We start from the raw sequence: 19390 nt of genomic DNA, 5'->3' as shown, positions 1-19390 counted from the left end.
AGTTTACTTAATGGAATCTCACTCAACAAATAAAAGGTAATTATGAATCCTACATGATAACATGGAAAAGTGATGATAATGTGAAAAAAAGACAAAATTGCGTGTTACAATTATAATAATATAAAAATAAATTTTTATGTGGACGTAAATTACAAGGACGTACATGTTTGTGTTACTAGGGTGATAGAATTAAGGATGTTTTTAATTTGTTTTCCAGATTTTTCAGTGTGTGTGCATGTATAAAATAATAGCTACCGTTTATCAAGTAATTACCGTGTGCCTGGCTCTGTGCAGTATGCTTTAGGATATTATCTCATTTTGGCTACAGATACACTTAGGGCAGGTATTACTCTCCCTGTTAAAAAGAGGAAGAAAGTGGAACTTAGGATACCTGAAGTCATGTTAATGGTGGAACCAAAATTTGAATCTAAATCTGTCTTGACTCCAAAGCCGTATGTCAACCCCTGTACCATACAGTTTCATTAAGTACTCCTTGAAAGAGTTTTGAAGAAGAAACTCAAAACAGAAACAGGAAGTGGCTGTCCCATGGTTATGTTTAATTTGGTTTTTAAATGGTGACACTATTGGAAACAAAATAATAAGATGATACAAAAGTAAATTGAGAAAGAAAACTATTGTTATGCTTAGAATGATTCAGAATTGGTATATGAAAATTATTTCTTTAATATCTGGATTTTGGTTTTCCAAGTAGCTTCACCCTAGGACTATTGTTTAACACATGTTGATTGAGAAAACTAAAGCAATGTTTTAAATTAGAAGCTGGTTATCATGGGGAAACTACCTGAGTATATTTAGTAATTTTTTTTTTTTTTTAATGTCAGAGGACTTTACGGCAAACAGATTGTAACATGAGTATTTTAAAGAGTGGTGCGAGAGAGCTTTGAGGACAACCATACAGATACGCTGAGGCAGGTGCCCATAGGTAACCTTTCCATACCTCCCTTTTGTTGAATCTGAGGCTAAATGATTATAGTTCATAAATAGGCTCTGTCTTCAGGATTCTATTCCAATTTTTTGCTATAATCTGGCTCCCACATGGAATTCCCAGTGTAATTTCAATATTTCACGGTAGTTAGGGGCTTGGGACCCAGAAGCTCCCAGAAGAGATTACTGCATAGATTTCTCAGAAGGAAAGGGAATTGTTATCTAGTAAGCAGTTAAGTCATCATTCACATCCTGAATATCAGTGAAAATAGAAGATTTACCTCCAAATAACCTGATTTCTTTCTTGATGATCTCTTAAAAATGGAATATATTGAGATTAAAGGGATTCATTCAGTGTTTTCTTCTGGGTATTTGTGGTAAGTTGTTTGATTAGATAGTTTAGTAAATATAAACCTTAAAGGAGGTGCAAAAGTAATGTACCTTTAAGGGCAATAAGAAAGGAACCTTTAAAGAAGAACGTTTTGTGCATAGGAAACAAAAATAAAGTAAGCATACAATTAGTAGAAGAGGAAAATCTATGGGCATCATCTGACTTTTCCTTATTTGAAAAATGCAATTTCTAAAAGTTACTTCTATGTATAGATTTTAAAGCATTTTACAGATAACCAAGGGAAACGGGGCTATCCACCAGAAATGGTGGTGGTGGTGGTTTTAACTCTGGGCAAATGGTCTTATTAAATTTCCACGATTGACTCACCAGGTACGGAATACAACTGATAATATGTACCTCTTACTCGGAAGATAAATAAGCTACTTCTTTCTACTCTGGGCTCCTTAATAAAGGTTGAGGTAGAATTCTTCTCAGACCGGTTGTCCCTCTTCCTCCGTCTTGCTACATTCTCCCACTCAGCAGAATTACTCTGGTTACATATTTACCTAATCGGTGTCAAATCTCTCACTATTTCCAAGGACTAGTCTTGCTTTTGGAGCTACAGGGGGCGAGGCAGGAGGGGCGGTGGGCTCTGCGGCCTCGGTGCTCCCACCGGTAGGGCCCAGGCAGGGGCTTCCTCGCGCTCAGGGCCCTCCTTCCTCGCTGCGCCTGGCCGCCTGGCTCTGGCCTCGCGCCCGTCAGTGGCACAGCAGCTTCGTGGAGGAGCACCGCCGGTGAACTTGTGTGCAGCACGTGGCAGTCATCAGAGTGCTTGGGACAGAGGTGAGAGCAGCGGCCTGGCTGCAACCTGAGGAAGGAGGAGCCATGTACGTGTTTTGTGGGAATGATCTTCCACATTTGGGCTGAAAACTTAAGTTTTCAGTGTTTGTTTAGGAACGTTAGCTAAAAATTCTGTCTCTTGTAAACTTGGTCTCCTGTAAACCTTTGCTGTCTCAGAATAAACTTTGGCTGTTCTCAGTCCTGGCAAAGAGGAATACGTTTGATTAGGTGTTCTAAAACATTTTAATTATTAACACATTATATTATATATATAATATTAACACATTATAGGTGAGGAAACTGAAATAGAGAGGTTAAACGATTTATTCTGGTCAGACAGCAATTTATGGCAGAACTGCTTGGCAATTACTCAAAACCCTTCAAAGAGTCTTCCTTTTTATAATGTGAGAAAGGCAAGTGTATGAAAGCTCATCATTCTTCATTTTAAGCTCCTTGTAGTATCTGATAGTCTTGCCAGATACCTCTGTTTTTAATCCCTGATGACTGGTTTCCACATGTGTGACTATTCTTTCTCCCAGGTATATCATTTGTATCCTAAATCAAATGAGAAATTTCCCTTCCAGCTCAATAGCAGTCAGGAGAGGAGATTGCTGCAGCCACAGATGAGCGGTGCTTGCAGGAATTGGCTCATTCTGATACTACAGAAACATCGAGTAGATTACATGCTGTTTACCAAATAGATAATGTAAGGAAGGAATCCAGACAGAGCTGGCTGGCCTGATTCTTTTCTGTGGTATATGTCAGTAGTTGCAGTACGCAGGCTCAGCAGTTGTGGCACGTAGGCTCTAGGGCATGCGGGCTTCAGTAGTTACGGCTTGCGGGCTAGAGCGCAGGCTCAGTAGTTGTGGCACACGGGCTTAGCTGCTCCGCGGCGTGTGGGATCTTCCTGGACCAGGGCTCGAACCCGTGTCCACTGCATTGGCAGGTGGATTCTTAACCACTGCGCCACCAGGGAAGTCCCTAGAAAATTTTAAATTTTATACGTGGCTCACATTCCCATCTCACAGCACTGACTTAGAGCTCCTGTGCCTGCACTCTTGTGTTTTGTGTGTGTGTGTGGGGGGGGGGTTGTTGTTGTTAAAAGGCAATGTAGTGGTGATGCTGTGGTCTCAAAAAGTCACGCTTAATATTCATGCTTATTAATCAGTATAACTGAACAGTAATATATGTAGTAAGTTAAGGAATGTGGAACTAAACTTACCATTTGAGGAGAAGTAAATGATGAGTCAACTTCGAGCAGTCACTTACTGATGTAAGGGCTGAAACGTACTTTATGAGAGGCCAGACTACCAGACTCGCACATTGTTGATGGGGCCACGTACTGGTAACCCCCTTTGGAAAACAATATTGCAGTCATATGAGGTTGACCTTACGAAATTACCTATATTTGATTGGTTTTGACTTAACAGAAACAGCAGTTTCATGTGGTTTAATCTAAAAATATCAAGAACCTCAAAAAATGTCAACATTCTTCCCCTCAGGACCTTCACCTCTGAGCCTCTATCTTAAGTAAACACATACATGCACACACATATGTGTGAATGTGTGTGTTTGTCTAACCTGTAGAGTATACATGTATCAATGTAGGACCCGTGGTAGCCAGCCTCCCAAATGCCCCTCAGAGATCCCATGTCCTGGCATTCTCACCCTTGTATAGTCCCCTCCCACATCATACCAGGATTGGTCTGTGTCACCACCAGAATGCTGCAGAAGTGATGGTCTGTCACTTCTGAGAGGAGGTGACCAGCTCTGCAGGATCGAGGCTTCTGTGGTGGGGTTCTCTCATCACTCGCTCTGAGGGAAGCCAGGTGCTGTGACATGAGGACACTCAGGCAGCCTGTGGAAAGGCCCATGTCATGAGGAGCTAAGGTCTTCGACAACCAGCAAGAAACCGGAGCTTCCTAGAACTACATGAGTGAGCTTGGAAGCAGATCCTGCCCCAGTTGTGCCTTCAGACGACCGCAGCCCCCGCAGACAGTGTGACAGCAACTTCATGAGAAACTCCAAGCCCGAACCCCCCAGCTAGGCTGCTCGTGGATTCCTGACCCACAGAAAATATGAGATAAGGAATGATGCTTTAAGCTGCTGAGTTTGGGTCATTTTGTATGTAGCAATGGATAACTAATAAATAAATGTAATCTTAATGCACAGAGAAGTTCACTGTACTGAACTTAAGAATGGCAAAGCCCCAAAGCAAAAAAAAAACAATTAAGTGTCCTGAGTAGCTGGGGTGGGGGGGGGCAGGTTAAGTAAATTATGGAATATTTACTCAGTGGGATATCATGCAGTTATTAACAGTGTTGGGCTGGCTCATCCTCAGGAATAAAAGTGGACATTGGAGGCCCACAGGTCGCTTCATTAACCACCCAGAGGCAGTCACCCCAAGAACTGCTGACCGGGGACCACTTGTATAAAAACACCCTGTAAACTTTCTAGCCACCCAGTGTTTCGTTTCTGTTTCCTCTGTCCTTTGTGTGTTCTTGTAGAGAATTCCACTGGGGCACTGCTAACCCTTTACTGTTTAGCCTCCTCCGTCAGCCTGAGCTCCTCGAAGGCAGGGACTTGCCTAAAACTGGGCTGGAAGAAAGAACAGATGCCAGTAAAGTTCGAAAGGTTGAATAATAAAATCTGCATTTTCCATCTAAGGATTTTTTTTTTCCCCCAGCAGAGTGCGGATTGTAGGTGGAATGAAACTACAATGATTGTTGCAATATTATATAAAGCAAGTAGAAATGAATGGAAACATGTCTAGATACAAAAAGCGTATTTTGTAAAAAGCTAATTCCAAGTAATTTGTTTTCTTCATTACAAGAGCACTCCAGACCCTCTCTGTAACTTTGCCTTTTCCAATTCAGCTTAGTCTCAGCTGTTGAGTAAAGTATAAAACTAAAAGTTGCTAAAATCGGGGTTTTAAAAATGGCTTTGTATCTTATGCTACCTATGATCTTCCAAGGCCGTACCCAACTCTCCCTTTTCCCACCTTCTCTTTCTCTTGTCTCCACTTCTTGACTTTTCCTTTCCATATTTTGAAGCTGTTTTTTATACTTGAGCCTTGTATAAGTGCGCCATCCATCCAGCTGATTGTAATTTCTTACTAAGGCCCCGTTAACTCCAGATCAACGGCTTATTTGACTCACTTGACTTTTTAAAGAAGCTAGAATTAGTTAACCTTCAAAGCATATGTATGTATGTGTGTTAACCCTTAATCTCTCAGACACTCAATCCATATGTAAGGGTTAGACCGATGGCTCTGGAGATGGGGTGGAAAGAAGTGGCATGGAGATAATGGGTAGGAAAAATGACATTTGTGGGAGCGAGGGATAAATAAAAATCATACATTAGATTTTTTCATAATAATATGCAAATTCCCGCCACCTTTTCTCACTCCGACATGCGATTGGAAATATCAGTTTCTCAGCTCAGAATTATAGCTCTAGTGAGCCATCGCTACCTACAGAAGGATATTGCCTCTCTCAGATGCGTTGGTGTAGAATAAAGGTTTTTTGGTAGCTGGCTTCCATGCCTGCCTCTTCTTAGTCACATCCCTGTGTAGTCTCTGCCCACGTTGCACCAATGAAATAGAGCAGAAGTGATGGCATGTCACTTCTGAGGTTAGATTATAAAAGACTATGGCTTTTGTCTTGGGTTCTCTCCTCTGAATCACTCACTCTGGGGGAAGTCTCATCATGAGCAGCCTATGAAAGAGCCCAGAAATGGGGAGGAACTGATGCCTTCTTCCAACTCCCGTGGGTATGCTGGGAAGAAGATCCTGTAGACCCAGTGTATCCCAGTCAAGCGTCAGATAACTGCAGCCCTGGCTGATGGCTTGATTGCAGCCTCGTGAGACGTCACAGCCTGAACCATCCAGCTGAGCCGCTCCCAGATTCCTGACCTACAGAAACTGTAAGATTATAAACGTTTCCTGTTTCAAGCAGCTAAGTTTGGTGTAGCAGTAGGTAACTAAACCAGTTGTAAACAGCTGAGTTAGACAAATTTCTAGACAAATTTCTTCCACTTTAAAAGTGACATTCCTAAAATCATACTGGCGTATGGTCAGTATATAACCAGTTTTGGCGATTACACCTCCATATTTGTTTTTACTGTAATTTCACCAAATCATGAAAAATTTGGTTGAATGGGATGATTATATAACATAAGATTGACATCATAAGTGATAGCCAAATCTTAAATGTATTTTTTTTTTAAATGTATTTTTTAACCCGCTTTATTTCACAAAGGTTTTGAAGTGATATAGTTGTGTTTTACAGCCAGATGCAAAACCAGCCTATCTTTAAACTAATAAATAGGGCCACCTAAATGCAAAGAAATGATGATTCATAACTTTATTTTATTTTTAATGAAAAAATAGAATATAAATTTTTGTAGGGCTTAAAACCAGTGAGTTAAAAGCAGTGTTTGGAAAATGAAATTAAAAAGCAATAAAGTTAAAAGGAATTAGAGTTTTTGAGGTGTTTGATTTGCCTAATTATTTTTGAATTAATATGGTAAATATATATATATATATATTTTTTTTTTTCCTTCCTTTTTTTCCTTTCGGAGAACCTGTTCATTTTGAGTCCTTTTTATGAGTTCTCATGATGGATCGCTTAATTTTGCTCACATTCTTCCCTCTTACATCTCCATTATGAGCAGAAAAATTAGTGGAGTATCATAATATATGTTTAGATTAATCCTTTTTTTGCAGGCCAATTTTTAGGTTTTCATCAATTTCTTGGAATTCACCTCTGAATTTTCTTATGTAACCACTATAGTGGTTCTTCCTTTATGACTCTAGAATGTGTCTTCAAGAATCAAATGTAGAAAGAATGTCACCTTTCTACATCCAGAAAATCCCCACAGCTCGTTTTAGAAGGTGTAAGGTTTAAGCCTAGGGTTGTAAAATGATAGACGTGTTTTATTTAGCCTGCACTATGTTGTCTTACACAGTGTGTTTTTAAGTTCCCAACACTTAAAAACTAGGCAATTTCACATTAAAAATCAGATGTCTGGCTTCTCTTGAAAACTCCAAGGACCTGACAACGGTTGGCCTATATTCCTATGTGGCAGTGCTGGGCTGAAGCTGGGTAGTTGCTGCTCCTTGTAGCTGGTGCATATACTTTTCCAGTTTACTGTGCTTCCCACTCAGTTATTTTTCTTACGCCTTCTGGCTTCACTTATTTTAATTACTTGCCTGGGCCCTGTGTTTACCACTCCTGATCTAAACAAACCACTAGCCATAACAATTAAGAGGAGGGGGTTAAGGCCATTGTGAGCACTGTTAAAGCAAGATCACTTTTGCCTGACGCACCTAGTTTTACGTGTTACAGCCGTGCCTATTATATGCTGACGGACTTTCCTTTCTGTGCTCTTCCCTTCTGGTCAACATAAAGTCATCCCTAAATATTCCATTCATCCAGCTTTAGATACTAGTAATTTTATGAATGTTGTTGATCTTAAATGTCCTCCCTTTTATCTGTGTCTCCTTTTGTTTTAAAAATTAAATCTAAAGTTGTACTGAGCTTGTCATGGTCCAGTGGAGGTGGCTGCCTCAGTTCCTTCACTCAGCAGTGAGGTAGTCAGGAGGCCAAAGAGAACTAGTTATTCCTTTACTGAAAACAGCTGACCATCGGACTTGAGGACTGTATACCAGTTGTCTACATGCATGCACTCAATGGCTTTAATTATTATTTATGAATCAGGAAGGTGCTATTGGATAGTTATATTTCTACTGACAATTTGAAGTCTAAAAAATTGTTAAAAAATGAATAAGCCTTAACATTTAAAAAATGTAGTATTTTAACTGTGATAAAGGCATGAATTAAGATGAGGGAAAGTGTGAAAAAGTAAATGGATAATATTTCTAGTATATATTAGTAATTCTTCAAAGAATGATTACGCATTCTTTCCTAATATTTTGTTTTAAGGAGACATATATTCCCACCATTTTTAAAAATAAGAAACTTTCTTCCATATTGAGAAATAAGCTAAAGTGTTTATTTTTTTTTAGAATAGTAATGTTAGTATAGTTAGCCCCAGCAATAGCTATATGTATGGTCAAAGGACACGTTCATATTTCTTTTATTTTTTAAAAACAATCACATTGAAGAAAATTTGTCAAATAGAGAAGAAAATATATCACCAATAGTACCATCAACCCCATCTAAATCTTGTTAGTATGTTAGTATAACATAAAGCCTTCTTTCTCTGAATTTTTTTTTTTTTTTGCATAACTACTTCTAATTTTGCTGGTTACCGAACAGTATATAATTATGTCACATGTTCTTGCATAAAAGAAGATGTAGTCTTAAAAAATTTGTTTTTTGAAGATTCATTTAAAATTTAAAATGAGGTTAAGGGAAAAAAAATGAGGTTAAGATATTTTCAGGCACTGAATATAAATTAATTGGCTCTTTTTTTTTCTTGATCAAACCTTTTATGAGCATCTGTACATATCAAACTTTGATTTCCTAAGTTTAATAATTAAACCACCCAGACTCATTTCCAAATTAGAGTTAAAAATGAATTCTTTGAGATTTCTCCTATAGGGAGTAACTTTTTTTTATATGAACTTTTTTAAAAAATTTATTTATTTATTTACTTATTTTTGGCTGTGTTGGGTCTTCGTTTCTGTGCGAGGGCTTTCTCTACTTGCGGCGAGCGGGGGCCACTCTTCATCGCGGTGTGCGGGCCTCTCACTGTCGCGGCCTCTCTTGTTGCGGAGCACAGGCTCCAGACGCGCAGGCTCAGTAGTTGTGGCTCACGGGCCCAGTTGCTCCGCGGCATGTGGGATCCTCCCAGACCAGGGCTCGAACCCGCGTCCCCTGCATTGGCAGGCAGACTCTCAACCACTGCGCCACCAGGGAAGCCCGGGAGTAACTTTTAAGTGTACCAGATTTTTGTATGTGTTTTGGTTACTGCCGCTGTTTTTTAGAGTAGAAAAGTAGAGAGAAGAAAAGGGGAGCAGGAAGGAGGATGGGAAGCACTGCCTGAAACGGCACCCCATGTGTGTTTCCCCAAACTCTCCATGCACCTGACTCCCAGCTCCACTCTGTGCTGTGGTCTGTTCACATATTCACCCTGAGCAGAGTCTGCTAGAACAGAACAATGTTTTTACTCTATTCTGCTTCCCCAAGATCTAGCAAGTTTCTAGCACATAGTAAGCACGTAATGAACACTCAATGACCAGAAAAGAGAGGAAAATAAGTACATACACCAAGCCTGAGAGAGGACAGAATTGTATCAATATGTTTGGGGCTGTAAGTTAAGAATATCAACTACAGGTGGCTTAAGGAGTGAGGACATTTTTTTATTTAACATGACACAAAGTGCAGAGTCAGGGCAGTTCCAAGGTTGGTTATGCAGCTGAACAGTGTCTTGGAGGACCCAGCTGTTTTTCATTTTTGTACTCGGCCATCCTCAGCATATTGGCAATTTCTTCTGTTATAGTTGCAAGATGGCTGTAGGAGTTCCAGATGTCATTTGCAGGCAGATGTGCCCATCTCCAGCAAAGAAGAGGCGGTGTTTCCTCCTGTGTATTTCTGCTTATTAAAGAGGAAAACCGCTCAGAGATGCTTCTAGCTGACTTCTACTCAGGTCCCATTCACCAGGATTGATTCACAAGCCCACGCCCTGACCGACAAAGGCTATGGGGTAGACGTCAACAGCGACTGGCACAGAAGTACCAGAGGAAGCAACGGTAGGGTAGAGGAGAAGGATATACCACAGGAAAAAGAGTAGTGGCAGAGGCAGGATGAAATAGCCTGTGGAATGTGTAATATAGTATGGTGTGCATTATTTAGGCCTATTATACTCTTACCTTTATATACACTGTCTTATACCCAATATATGAATGAAAGTGGTAGAACAGTATCATTTATGAGTTACAATGTGTGCCACCCAAGAACAGAGCTGGGTTTTGTAGGACCATATAAATTGGAGATGTAAGGTATATGAAACTGCAGGTACAAAATTGCTAGGCCCCATCCAGGTCCCTGGAAGCTTCATTACCTTCAGGCAAACCTTTCTTTGGTACCCTCCCCCGCCTTCCCCTCGTTTAGCATCACTGATCCAGAAAGAGTGGAAAACAGCTTTGGAGGGAATGGGTAACAAGTCAGAAGAACTGAGTTTGCTTTATTATTAGCATTATAGAGTTCAGGAAAAGGAGGATACGGTACTCAGTTACTCAAGGAAAGAATAAAATGTATGGGAATTACAAAGATGATAAATTTTGTTTAAAAGAACTTTGTTTTTATTAACACTTTGTTTTTATTAATAGTTTTATTAACTGTTTATTAACTTTTTAAAAAATTTATTTATTTTATTTAATTTTGGCTGCATTGGGTCTTCATTGTTGTGCGCAGGCTTTCTCTAGTTGTGGAGAGCGGGGGCTACTCTTTGTTGTGGTGCGCGGGCTTCTCATTCTGGTGGCTTCTCTTGTTGCGGAGCACAGGCTCTAGAGCGCAGGCTCAGTAGTTGTGGCACATGGGCTTAGTTGCTCCGCGGCATGTGGGATCTTCCCGGACCAGGGCTTGAACCCGTGTCCCCTGCATTGGCAGGCGGATTCTTAACCACTGTGCCACCAGGGAAGCCCATATTAACTGTTTTTTAAACAGTTGTTTACTGCAGATTCTTTACTCTTAGAAACTGTATAAAAGTGAAAATACATAAATAGATGAACTTCCCGTTGTATTTCATATTTCACACTTGGGTTTTTAAATTGAAACATATCTGCTAATCAGTGCAGTGTTAATTTGTAGAAGTGTGTCATCTGCACCCATGTTGAATGAGTCTGACACATAATAACCTTCCATTAATACTTGTTTAATGAAAGAATGAATGAATCGTTTATGCAATATCGGGACTTCTAAGATAATTATAATAATTGAAGGAAAACAAGTGTTGGACACTAACCTGTATTTTCTAACATTATTTCCTTTTAGAAAATGTGATATTACCAATCTTTTGAAAAATTAAAGACTGTATTTTCTTTAAAGACTAAGAGATATGCTGAATTGATAGCTTGGCTATTAAGACATAAATCGCCAAGGCGCTATAAATCTGAGAAAATGAGAGCATAATTTGAAAGGAAGAGATTATAGAAATGGGTATATGTGATTCAGCAAGAAAGGCCATGAGTACAATGAGAGTAGAATCTGTAACTATGCACTGTTTTATGCTTTTCAACAGACAGTTTTTACACGTATATTATATGGGTCTGCCTGCTTGTCTCCTGTTATCTATAATTTTAAAATGTGTTATTTTTTATAGCTGTTATTTTTGGGCACACAAGTGAATCAACATGTATATACAAAAGATACTATTTTTGACATGTAAAATGCTTAAGATAAATTTATTTCTTTATCTTACATTAACATTTATATATATTAAAGCCTGTTCAGTTGTAGTTCTCATTTTTGAAAGTGTTTTTATATGTACAATGAAAATACACCTTTTAATATTGTACAAAGTTTTTTAAAAAATCTTTTAAAAGTACAATAAGATGAAAGGAATTTAAAAATCGACATTATTGGCACAAGATTCATGTTAATGTTTACTCATGTAAATAGCACAAAATACTGCCTAATTAGTGTGGTTGGTAAATTTTTGGTACTTTAATTTTCTCTGTTATTGTAAACCATGCATAAAATGCTTGCTATTGAGAAGTGCAGAATTGTCAGAGCTTAAACAGCTGACATCTGCTTACTCTCTTAAAAAAAAAAAAAAAAAGAATAGGAAGCCATTTCAGCTTAATCTACCTCAAATGTGTTCATGTAAATGGAGGTCCATCTATTGACCTGTATTCTTTTCAGCTCAGTATTGGTCCACATGGTTCATGAAACCAGGAAGCCTGATTTGAAATGCAGATGTCGAGACAGTGAAGTACACCCTCCCCTTTTCCCTTTGCTGTATCTGTCAGGGTGAAAAGTGGCTTGTACAAGGGTCAGTCACCCATACTCACTTAATTACTTTTCTTGGACCCGCAGAGCTGTCACAAGCTGTGGTGGACGCGGGAGCCATTCCTCTTTTAGTGCTCTGTATCCAAGAGCCAGAAATTGCTTTGAAAAGGATTGCTGCTTCGGCCCTCAGTGATATTGCAAAGCATTCTCCAGAGTTAGCACAGACAGTGGTGGACGCAGGAGCAATTGCTCACTTAGCCCAGATGATCCTGAACCCTGATGCTAAGTTGAAGGTATTTAAAAATAAAGAAACAAACAAACCAGGATTCCGATAATCTAAGAAGATGGAAATGTGTGCATTAATATTATACATTTTTAAATAATTAGTAAATTATCATGGAAAACAGATATGAATATATTATGTATTTGGTCCTTTAATATGTGAAAACTGTGCTGTAAGGATTAGACAGTAAAGATGTGACTGGGAAGAAGTATGTGCAACGCTGAAAACTAGAAATAGCATCAGAATTAGTACTAATAATTAAAATAAGGAATCACGTAATGATTAAATCTCAGGGTTAGAAGGGACCTAAAGGTTTTCTAGCCCACTGTTATATTTAAGTTTCCTGTAAAATTTGCCATATTTATATTAGTCTTTTTTATAGCTTTCTAAAATCTAATTTTCAGTTAATAGTCACCAATTTTACTTTTATATTCTAATAGTTATATTCTATAAGATTTAAAAATTGTTAATTAAGCAATGCAAAGTTTCTAAAAATGATATTGGCAATATCCCGAAATGTTAGTTCTGCTTGATTGTTACTGTATTACATTACTGTGTTTATCATAAATTAACAATTTAAGTATTGCATAATTAAGAAATAGTATTCATCCCAGGGTCATATTCTTTGACCAGCGTCAATTGATAAGAGATTTAAATAGTCAATAGTGTGAACTAAGATGTTTAACTTGGAAATTAGGGAATTTAAGAAATTGAGTATTTAGGTATAAGAAGACTAGGATGTGAATGCCTCGAGACTCCTAGATTATGTTGGATGTGTGATTGTTTTTTCCTCTTTATAAAGGAATTTGAATGTGTACGAAGCTGTTTAAATTATGTCTGAACTCCACAGTGGACTCTGTGTAACATTTGGGTTTGGATTTTGCTCAACAGCGTCAGGTCCTTTCAGCTCTCAGTCAGATTGCGAAACATTCTGTGGATCTAGCAGAAATGGTGGTTGAAGCAGAGATTTTTCCAGCTGTACTTACCTGTCTGAAGGACAAAGATGAATACGTGAAGAAAAATGCTTCCACTTTAATTAGAGAGATCGGAAAACATACACCTGAGGTAAAACAAGGAAAAAAAAAAAAACAGCTTCAAAATACAACAGTATGCGGTTAGTTTTAGTTTTTAAGTAAAACATCAATTTGTTCACAGGGCTCAGGGGCGGTGCCAAACGTTCTGAGGGTTTCTCATCCTCGGCACTGTTGACACTTTGGACCAGATCGCTCTGTTGTGAGGGGCCGTCCTGTACACTGCAGGATGGACCTTTAGCAGCATCCCTGGCCTCTGCCCACCAGATGCCAGTAGCACCCCTCCCCCAAGTTGTGACGATCAAAAATGTCCCCACGTATTACTAAATGTTTCCTAGGGGGACAAGAGTGCCCCCAGTTGAGAACCACTGGGTTACATCAATGGAGTTTGAGTCTGAAGTCTCAGTTTTTAATCATTTTCTGCTTTCCATTTCTAGACTGTAGGGACCGTGGACCTTTGTCGTCCTGTCACTCTAGGTCAGCTGGGCGTAGTGAGAGATGGTGCCCCTCCAGGTTGGGAGAGACCATCAGGCCCCCTGACCTGGCGTAACCGCTCTAACAGCTGCTCTTGCACAGTGGTTCCTGCTCTGAGGTGTGAGGTGGGAAAGGAATAGAGACGAAGCGAACCTGGGTAGATTCTGAAGTTATGTCTTTTTCTGTGTATATTTTCACTAATCAGTTTCATTTCACTAAACTTTTAAGTCCTTATTCTTTTTTTTTTTTTAATATTTATTTATTTATTTGGATGCACCGGGTCTTAGTTGCAGCACACAGGATCTTCGTTGTGGCGTGGGGGATCTTTAGTTGCGGCACGTGGGATCTAGTTCCCTGACCAGGGATCGAACCCGGGCCCCCTGCATTGGGAGCTCGGAGTCTTAGCCACTGGACCACCAGGAAAGTCCCAAGTCCTCATTCTTTATTTCACCCAACATCTTTATTTGGTTGAGATTTTTCAAGACTGGAGTGCAGTCAGCTAGAGATCATTGCTAGCAAAGGAGGGATAATGAGGCTAGACTATTTCAAGTCTGATCTTACCTTTCAGCATTCAGTGATTAATCCAGTTCATACTCACGCATTGTGATGGGGGGTTTCAGCAGTTAGCTAGTTATGAACTAGCCCTAGGCTTAGTGTTTAGGTGAGGAATTTTGACATCCATTATGATAAGGATAGAGTCGTGCAAGAAAAATTGAACCACAGAGAGGCTCCTCACGTGAGCATATTCTGTACGTTAGAAATAGCAGGATTGTTACCCTTGTACATTTCTTTGATAAATGTAATAATTTCACTAAATGATATTTCAGATTTTACCAGATGTTTTTTAGGTCCTAAATTTTAAAATTTGGCAATGCTGAAGTAATATTTAAAGATCATCTTACACTTTAGGGCCATGGTTATCTAGCTCTCCTTCTTTTCTCTTAGCTTTCTCAGCTGATAGTGAACACGGGGGGAGTTGCTGCCATGATCGATTGCATTGGGTCCTGCAAAGGAAACATAAGGCTGCCGGGCATCATGATGCTTGGCTACGTGGCAGCTCATTCTGAGAACCTGGCAATGGCGGTCATCATTTCCAAGGTTTGTTCTTGCTTCCTTTTCCTCTAGTTATTGCAGTGAGATACTCTAAGACAGAACCGCAGATTAATACTATCCCACAGAGTGTAAAATATAGCTGACCAGAGTCAAAGAATTACCAGCTTTCTTCAAGGCTTATTAGTAAGTTTCCCAAAGCAGTGCTTGAAGTAAAGTTTACTTGGCAGGAAGTTTAAAGTTTTACTCAGTGTTTAATATCAATAAAATGTCAACACCTCTGAGTGTTAGTATCACCTATATCTAAATACCATGTATTTGTATCTTGAAGGATTGGCTTTACAAATATGTAAAGCATACTTTGATTAAAGACAGCTATCATAAATGACATGCCCAGTGGTCATTTTTATTATTCCGTACATTCTCCCCCTTCCTGCCATTTGGGCAGGAGATGACAATGGATGGCTCTCTCTCCTTCAGCTTCCATGAGCTAATTTCTCTTCTTCGACATGGGCAATTCAGAGCACATGTTGGATCGCATGTTTCTGACATGCTGTTTCCTTGCTCTAGGGATTTGGCCTTATCTCAATTTACAACTTGGAATTAACCCACCAGATCATGTAGCCCTGGCTCATAGTAGGTGCTCAAAAAATATTTGTTGAATGAATAAATATTGATCTCCTGAAGCATGCTTCAAAGGCTGTGTGCTCCCAGTGTCTCTGGCAACCCTCTAGGATGTGGGTTTCTTATCAGCATGGAAAACCTGCTGCTGTGTGTTAAACAGAAGTGTGGATTTTTTTTTTTTTTTGTCCTTTGCTAATCCTCAGAATAAAAATGAGCCTCAGATCTTTATTTTCTGCCTATTCCTTGATAATTCTTTACTTCACTCCCTTTTTATCTCTAACTTTTCCTTTTGTTCTTCTATTACCAAAGACTCTGATAGTGACTAGAGCAGTAGTGCTGCTTCCTGAAGGGTCACCATGGGGATGTGATCAGGATTCTTGATTCTCGGTGCTTCTGTGGATAGTCAGAAAGCCTGCTGTAGGAAGGATGAGGAAGGAAGCAGCAATTGCTTTTGCTTCCTGTGTTTCTTCCCCAGACTAGCCAGGAGGTGCTCCCTGCCTTTGGTCTGGGGCTGCTTCTGGCCTCTCCCATCTGGTCTGTCTTCCATTTAATTGAAGATCAAGGTGGGAGCAGCAGCAGTTTGAGGCAGACCACGCCACACTGCCTCGTCCTTTCCCGTTCCGTGTGGTACTGTCAGGACTGACAACACCTCCAATCTAAATAGTACTTTCTAATGTTCAAAGCACACTCAACGCTCCTTGTCTCATCTGCTGTTCAAAACAACCGAGGCCAGTAAGTCAGAGTGTTGGGCATGGGGTAAAGGGGGCTGTCTTCTCTTCCTCCTGCTTCTTCAGTCTTGGTACGTCTCAGAAGTGTGGACTTTCTGGAGAGTTGCCTCATTCTGAAGATTCTGAAAGATTCTGACCTTTTTTTTTTTTTTTGTATGGGCAGACACATTTTTAGTCGTAAGAAAGAAGTCAAAGAAATAAGGTGGATCTCTTCTTTAAGAAATTGGTCTTAAGAACCTAATTTAAAGGTGGAGGGAAAAAAAGTATATATGATCATTTGGCCTTTGCTGTGGTAGCATGACCCATGTGATAGTGGCTTTTGTGGTACTAAATTTAAGGTGATAATTCTTCTAGTCTCAAGTTAGTTAGAAAATTATGTCTATACAGAATGAATTATAATTTGATTTGGTTATTTGACTCTTCCTTGGGTATATAAACTGTGATGCATTTGAGGCCCTTTAGTTAATTCTGTTTTGATTATTTAGGTAAAACTGAAGTTTGAAGTGCAAGATATAAGCATGTACCATCTGTGTAACAAAAGTACTCATCCCTACTTTGACATTCAATCATGTTAAAATGGGCAAAACTATCATTTAAATGTTGACCAAAATTAATGGAAATTTACTATTTCAGAAAAGGTTTTAGTGAATATATTTCACCTAAAATTTACTTGAATAGGATTCTTGCTCATATTATTCATTTGATTTTGGATCTATAGTAGGTATTTTGTTCTCAGATCTGTTATACTTGGTGAAGAGTCAATTTTTAAAAGGATTCTAAATTAACTTTTTTAACAATGGAAAGCAAAAGGTTTTATTTTTATTTTTTTAACATCTTCATTGGAGTATAATTGCTTTACAATGGTATGTTTCTGCTTTATAACAAAGTGAATCAGCTATACATATACATGTATCCCCATATCTCCTCCCTCTTGCGTCTCCCTCCCACCCCTCCAGGTGGTCACAAAGCACCGAGCTGATCTCCCTGTGCTATGCGGCTGCTTCCCACTAGCTATCTGTTTTACATTTGGTAGTATATATAAGTCCATGCCAATCTCTCACTTCGTCCCAGCTTACCCTTCCCCCTCCCCGTGTTCTCAAGTCCATTCTCTACGTCTGCGTCTTTATTCCTGTCCTGCCCACATACGGTATTTGTTTTTCTCTTTCTGACTTACTTCACTCTGTATGACAAACTCTCGGTCCATCCACCTCACTACAAATAACTCAATTTTGTTTCTTTTTATGGCTGAGTAATATTCCATTGTATATATGTGCCACATCTTCTTTATCCATTCATCTGTCGATGGACACTTAGGTTGCTTCCATGTCCTGGCTATTGTAAATAGAGCTGCAATGAACACTGTGGTACATGACTCTTTTTGAATTATGCTTTTCTCAGGGTATATGCCCAGTAGTGGGATTGCTGGGTCATATGGTAATTCTAGTTTTAGTTTTTTAAGAAACCTCCATACTGTTCTCCACAGTGGCTGTGTCAATTTACATTCCCACCAACAGTGCAAGAGGGTTCCCTTTTCTCCACACCCTCTCCAGCATTTATTGTTTGTACATTTTTTGATGATGGCCATTCTGACTGGTGTGAGGTGATACCTCATTGTAGTTTTGATTTGCATTTCTCTAATGATTAGTGTTGTTGAGCATTCTTTCATGTGTTTGTTGGCAATCTGTATATCTTCTTTGGAGAAATGTCTATTTAGGTCTTCTGCCCATTTTTGGATTGGATTGTTTGTTTTTTTGATATTGAGCTGCATGAGCTGCTTGTAAATTTTGGAGATTAATCCTTTGTCAGTTGCTTCATTTGCAAATATTTTCTCCCATTCTGAGGGCTGTCTTTTCATCTTGTTTATGGTTTCCTTTGCTGTGCAAAAGCTTTTAAGTTTCATTAGGTCCCATTTGTTTGTTTTTATTTCCACTTCTCTAGGAGCTGGGTCAAAAAGGATCTTGCTGTGATTTATGTCACAGAATGTTCTGCCTATGTTTTCCTCTAAGAGTTTTATAGTGTCTGGCCTTACACTTAGGTCTTTAATCCATTTTGAGTTTATTTTTGTGTATGGTGTTAGGGAGTGCTCTAATTTAATTCTTTTACATGTAGCTGGCCAGTTTTCCCAGCACCAGTTATTGAAGAGGCTGTCTTTTCTCCACTGTATATTCTTGCCTCCTTTATCAAAGATAAGGTGACCATATGTGCATGGGTTTATCTCTTGGCTTTCTATCCTGTTCCATTGATCTATATTTCTGTTTTTGTGCCAGTACCATACTGTCTTGATTACTGTAGCTTTGTAGTTTAGTCTGAAGTTCAGGAGCCTGATTCCTCCAGCTCCACTTTTCTTTCTCAAGATTGCTTTGGCTGTTCAGGGTCTTTTGTGTTTCCATACAAATAGTGAAATTTTTTGTTCTAGTTCTGTGAAAAATGCCATTGATACTTTGATAGAGATTGCATTGCATCTGTAGATTGCTTTGGGTAGTATAGTCATTTTCACAATGTTGATTCCTCCAATCCAGGAACATGGTTTATCTCTCCATCTCTTTGTATCATCTTTAATTTCTTTCATCAGTGTCTTATAGTTTTCTGCATACAGGTCTTTTGTCTTCTTAGGTAGGTTTATTCCTAGGTATTTTATTCTTTTTGTTGCGATGGTAAATGGGAGTGTTTCCTTAATTTCTTTCAGGTTTTTCATCATTAGTGTATAGGAATGCAAGAGATTTCTGTGCATTAATTTTGTATGCTGCTACTTTGCCAAATTCACTGATTAGCTCTAGCAGTTTTCTGGTAGAGTCTTTAGGATTCTTTATGTATAGTATCATGTCATCTGCAAACAGTGACAGTTTTACTTCTTCTTCTCCTATTTGGATTCCTTTTATTTCTTTTTCTTCTCTGAGTGCTGTGGCTAAAACTTCCAGAACTGTGTTGAATAATAGCAGTGAGAGTGGGCAACCTTGTCTTGTTCCTGATCTTAGTGGAAATGGTTTCAGTTTTTCACCATTGAGAATGATGTTGGCTGTGGGTTTGTCATATATGGCCTTTATTATGTTGAGGTAAGTTCCCTCTATGCCTACTTTCTGGAGGGTTTTTATTATAAATTGGTGTTGAATTTTGTCGTAAGCTTTTTCTGCATCTGTTGAGATGATCATATGGTTTTTATCCTTCAA

At 39.1% G+C, this 19390-nt stretch overlaps 1 protein-coding gene across 2 annotated transcripts in view; it reads left to right on the top strand.

Moving 5' to 3' along the window:
* Positions 1 to 19390, top strand: part of SPAG6 (sperm associated antigen 6) — a 74043-nt gene that overhangs the window by 23465 nt on the left and 31188 nt on the right. For both annotated transcript variants that reach the window (XM_057543794.1, XM_057543793.1), the window contains exons 5-7: positions 12121 to 12326; positions 13208 to 13381; positions 14767 to 14919. In XM_057543794.1, coding sequence (XP_057399777.1) covers positions 12121 to 12326; positions 13208 to 13381; positions 14767 to 14919 — 533 coding nt within the window. The remainder of the gene's footprint in view (positions 1 to 12120; positions 12327 to 13207; positions 13382 to 14766; positions 14920 to 19390) is intronic.

Source organism: Balaenoptera acutorostrata, chromosome 3, assembly GCF_949987535.1.
Source record: "Balaenoptera acutorostrata chromosome 3, mBalAcu1.1, whole genome shotgun sequence".
Classification (NCBI taxonomy): Eukaryota; Metazoa; Chordata; class Mammalia; order Artiodactyla; family Balaenopteridae; genus Balaenoptera; species Balaenoptera acutorostrata.
Note: the sequence above shows the minus strand (reverse complement) of the source record. Positions and strands in the feature narration are given on the sequence as shown.